The 5,312-nt window shown below is 47.5% G+C and overlaps 1 protein-coding gene across 1 annotated transcript in view; it reads left to right on the top strand.

Annotated features, from left to right (window-relative positions):
* The first annotated feature begins 2,720 nt into the window (after positions 1-2,720).
* FANCI (Fanconi anemia complementation group I) overlaps positions 2,721-5,312 on the top strand; it is a 68,864-nt gene continuing 66,272 nt past the window's right edge. The window contains 2 exon segments of the mRNA XM_015559169.1: positions 2,721-2,820; positions 5,179-5,251. Coding sequence (XP_015414655.1) covers positions 2,737-2,820; positions 5,179-5,251 — 157 coding nt within the window. The 5' untranslated portion in view covers positions 2,721-2,736.

Below are 5,312 nucleotides of genomic sequence, written 5' to 3'. Positions count from 1 at the left end.
TAAGCTGCCGCTGCCCCCCGCTCCCCTGGTTGCAAGTCTCGTGGGGTCCCTTAGAGGGGAGGAAGGAGCAATGGCCCGGGCATGCTCCCCTGGGGGGAAGGGGGCACTGGGTCCTTTGCATTGAGGGTATTTATCTCTCTCTTGCACGTGGGGAATCTCAGGGGAGGGACTTAATAGAATATTCATCAGCTTGAAATAATCCTCATGAATAAAGGAATAGGCGATAGACTCTCTGTCCTCTCCCGCTTGCTCTTTGCTTTACTGCAAATATTTAAACATTTATGGAGCATTTACTGCTTTCCCAAACTATGCACTAAATGCTGGGGTTTCTCACAAGAAACTACCAAAATCTGAGGGATCCCTGGCACCTCCAATGGCAAACGGAGTGGGACCCCTCTCTCTGCCTTCCAGACCTTCGGATGCAAAGACCATCGATCGCTTCATTCGTCCCCTCTCCCGGCCTCCCCAGCAGGGCCCCCCAGCCCGCACTGCGCATGCTCACTCTGCGGTCCCACGTTCGAGTTCAAGCGCCGCTTCTCCCCCCCCGCGACTGTGCGTGAGCACGTCCGAGATAAACTGAGCCTGGACATTTACTAGGTGTATCGGTTAATAACACGGATTTTGTAATGAAAGAAAAAATGATAACTTCAAAGAGAAACATCGAAAGTGCTTTATTCAGCCCTGACTGGTTTCTCTCAGTGGATAGAGCGTCGGCCTGCGGACGGAAAGGTCCTGGGTTCGATTCCGGTCAAGGGCATGTACCTGGGTTGCGGGCACATCCCCAGTGGGAGATGTGCAGGAGGCAGCTGATCGATTTCTCTCTCCCTTCTTCTCTGTAAAAAATCAATAAAATATGTATTTAAAAAAATTAAATTTCGCCAAAACTGGTGTGGCTCAGTGGATAGAGCGTCGGCCTGCGGACGGAAAGGTCCTGGGTTCGATTCCGGTCAAGGGCATGTACCTGGGTTGCGGGCACATCCCCAGTGGGAGATGTGCAGGAGGCAGCTGATCGATGTTTCTCTCTCATCGATGTTTCTAACTCTCGTTCCCTCTCCCTTCCTCTCTGTAAAAAATCAGTAAAATATATTTTAAAAAAAATTAAATTTCCCTTAAAGAACCCGAATACGGGCCTCCGTCGCTGCCACCGCGATAGCCCCGTCACCTCCCGGCCTCCGCGCTTTGCACGCCGATGCCGCCTGTGCTGTCGCAAACTTGTCAGACTCTCTCTGGCTCCAGAAATGTTGGTTGCTCTCTATTATTTGCAGAATCAAACCCAAATCCCTGCACCTGGCATTTAATGTCTTGCATAGATTATCCCCAGCCTGTCTTTCCAGCCTTCCTACTCACTGCGCCCCTCTTTACACTCTGTCCTCATTTCCCCCAAATCAGTGTCTCGGGGCCCCCTGTGCCGTCGTCCTCCCAGGGACGGACACCGACACCGTCAGTTTATCCACATTGAGTCTCTGACCCCCGGTTCCCGCTGCCCGCTGCGGGGAAGATGTGGACGTGTTTCTTTCTTCAGCCTAATTGCTCGTCTCCTTGGTTTTTATACCATTTAATTGGCCGTTGCGTTTACAGTGCAGCTTGTTTATTCTTTTACCAGATCTTACTTCGTATTATAATACACATTCTTGTCTATATGTTTGGGGTTTTTTTACATATATATATTTCTTTATTGATTTCAGAGAGGAAGGGAGAGAGAGATAGAAACATCAGTGATGAGAGAGAATCATCGATCGGCTGCCTCCTGCACGCCCCACACTGGGGATCGAGCCTGCAACCCAGGCACGTGCCCTGACCAGAATCGAACCCAGGACCCTTCAGCCTGAAGTGTGACGCTCTATCCACTGAGCCAAACCAACTAGGGCACTATTTGTAATAATTTATTATATATTTGACATACTGTTTTTTTTTTAATATATTTTATTGATTTTTTACAGAGAGGAAGGGAGAGAGATAGAGAGTTAGAAACATCGATGAGAGAGAAACATCGATCAGCTGCCTCCTGCACATCTCCTACTGGGGATGTGCCCGCAACCCAGGTACATGCCCTTGACCGGAATCGAACCTGGGACCTTTCAATCCACAAGCCGACGCTCTATCCACTGAGCCAAACTGGTTTCGGCAATATTTGACATACTGTTAAATGAGTTTGTTATGGATAGATGCTAGAAAAACATAAAAATGTAGGCAAAACCCTAGCCGGTGTTGCTCAGTGGATAGAGCGGCGGCCTGCGGACCAAAGGGTCCTGGGTTTGATTGCGGTCAAGGGCACGTACCTCGGTTGCAGGCTCCTCCCTGGGTCGGGCCCTAGTCGGGACCCGTGCAGGAGACAAGCAGTCGATGTTTCTCTCTGTCTTTCCCTCTCTCTTCCACTCTCCCTAAAAATCAATGGAAAAATATCCACGGGTGAGAATAAAAAAAAAAAAGAAAAAGAAAAATTAAATTAAAAAAATGTGGGCAAAATGATGAATCCACTTAATTAGAATAAATGTTTTTAGTAAGGACAGTCGAGGGAATTAATTCTCGAGATGCTTTTGTTTGGCTAAGAATCCCCTAACGGGTACAAGTTAGTAGTCCTTAGCCTGTTGCGTATCATCCACTGTGTGTGTTGTCCATAATATCTGTGAAATACACAGTTAAGAGAGAGGGAAGGAGGGAAAAGAAAGAAACGTTTGCTTCTAGAAGTTTCATCAGCCTTGACACGATTGCCTTCCAGTGCCCTGACGTGCAGCGATGGACCAGAAAATTCTGTCTCTCGCAGCAGAAAAGACAACAGACAGACTGCAGGCCTTTCTTCAAACCCTGGAGGAAGACGACGTGAGTTCCGGGAAGCGTGTTCCCCCAAAATCAAAGGTCGTCCTGCCACTCGGTCTACTCCCCACTCTCCTTAGGAGACGAGGATTTGTATGGGTACAGCTCATGGAGGTTAAGAAATGAGGGAGAGAACTGGACAGCTGGAGGGCATTTGTGTACATTTATACAACGACATAACATGCAAATAATATTTCTGCAGCTGTGCGTATTGTGAGCAAATTAGTACACTTTTATGGTTCTTAGAACAATCTAACATGAAGATAATATATGGACTGTAGTTACTAAGGTATTAGATTTGCCTATTGGTGCTCTTGTCTTTCTTCTCTTCCTTCCTTTTTATTTTTCCCTAGAGAAGATAAATTCATAAGCAGTAGCCCTGGCTGGTTTGGCTCAGTGGATAGAGCGTCGAACTGTAGACTGAAGGGTCCCAGATTCGATTCTGGTCAAGGGCACATGCCCGGGCTGTGGGCTTGATCCCTAGTAGGGGGCGTGTAGGAAGCAGCTGATCAGTGATTCTCTCTCATCATTAATGTTTCTATCTCTCTCTACCTCTCCCTTCCTCTCTGAAATCAATAAAAAAAAAAAATATATATATATATATATAAAAAGATTAGCCTACTCTAGCTGAAATCGTCTCCCTTTCCTTAGTTATTGTCTATCTCAGCCTTCGATTTATTCCCTTTACAAATTTTTTTTCCAAAATTTTTTCTGTCACCCTTTTCCCTCCTGCTCTACTGTAACTCTTTGAGTCAAATGATCATGGCCACCTTGTTCATCCTTGTATCCCTAGTGCCTAGGGAAAAAAATGCTCAAAATATCTGTTGAATGTGTAGCCCAATAACATAGCTCAGTACCTAGTGCTGACTGAGTGCTCTATGTATGTTTGTAGTATTGAAACCAGACACAGTGGGTCCGAGATCACCTGTCACTACTTCAGCCAAATTAAGCAGAGACAGGGTTGGCTCATGCGCGTTTTTTTTTGTTTGTTTTGTTTTAATATATATTTTATTGATTTTTTACAGAGCGGAAGGGAGAGAGATAGAGAGCTAGAAACATCGATGAGAGAGAAACATCGATCAACTGCCTCCTGCACACCTCCCTACTGGGGATGTGCCCGCAACCCAGGTACATTCCCTTGACCGGAATCAAACCCGGGACCTTTCAGTCTGCAGGCCGACACTCTAGCCACTGAGCCAAACCGGTTTCGGCCATATGTGCGTTTATTCCAATAATGCCTGCAGTATCGGGAAGCAGTTGATCACCCTGGAAATTCTGCTCTGACCCCCTCGCCAGTTGGCTGGTTATACACACCAGGGAGAAGATAGCTACGTGCAGCTGTGAGCTGCAAGTGTAACATGGGAAGGGGAGGGGAGGGTCTGCAGTCCAGCCTTCAGGAGCTCCGAGTCCGATAACAAGGTGGCTAATCTATGGTGTTAGAAACGGCTCAGCCTGTGCCTGGGACCGGAGAATGGTTAGCGTTCCTGAGAAAAACTCCCGGAGGGGGTCAGGGTCCGGGCACAGCAACCAAGTCAAAGTGTGTCCTGTCCGTGGCCTGTTCCCAAACTGTGTTTCTTTTCTGAGTCATGGATCCATGGAGGCATCTTACCTTTTTACAGCCCTGTTTCATCCCCTGGTCTCCCAGGGTCTGTAAGAAAACTTGTCTGTAGTTAGGGAGGTGAATAATTATTAGACAACTGTGGCTCTGTTCTCATTACATGCCCTTCCCACTATCAGTATGAATAAAGTTCAGTCTTTTTATTATTATTGACTTAAGAGAGGAAGGAAGAGGGGGAGAGAGAGAGAAACATGGATGATGAGAGAGAATCATGGATCGGCTGTCTCCTGCATGTCCTCTTACTGGGGATTGAGCCCAAAACCTGGGCATGTGCCCTTGACTGGAATCAAACCCGGGGACGCTCTAACCGGCTTGGCTCAGTGGACAGAGTGTCAGCCTGCGGACTCAAGGGTCCCAGGTTCAATTCCGGTCAAGGGCATGTATCTTGGTTGCGGGCACATCCCCAGTAGGGGGTGTGCAGGAGGCAGCTGATCGATGTTTCTTTCTCATCGATGTTTCTAACTCTATCCCTCTCCCTTCCTCTCTGTAAAAAATCAAAATCAATAATATATAAAAAAAAACTTAAAAAACAAGAACCTGGGACCCTTCAGTCCACAGGCCAGCGCTCTACCCAGCGTCATGTTAAGTCTCCCCTGGTCTACCTAAATGAACGTGTCCTTTCTAACTCCTGGAGCGTCAGAAGGACTTGAACCTGACAGATGAATTCTTTCATATTGGGAGGTTAGGGCGTTGGGGTCAAGAAGTTGTTGCCAGAGACTTGTAGTCTTTTTTCTCTCTGATCGCAGCTCGCGACTCTCCTTCAGAGCCAGGCGGTGAAAGGCAGAGCAGTTGGAGCCCTCCTGAGAGCCGTCTTCCGAGGTAACGGTAACGGATGCCCTCCTGGCTCCGTTGGTAGAGCTGTTTGCTTGGGGCGCATGTT

Source organism: Myotis davidii, unplaced genomic scaffold (genome assembly GCF_000327345.1).
Source record: "Myotis davidii unplaced genomic scaffold, ASM32734v1 scaffold954, whole genome shotgun sequence".
NCBI classification, from domain to species: Eukaryota; Metazoa; Chordata; class Mammalia; order Chiroptera; family Vespertilionidae; genus Myotis; species Myotis davidii.
The sequence above is the reverse complement of the archived record's forward strand: the minus strand, read 5'-3'. Positions and strand labels throughout refer to the sequence as shown.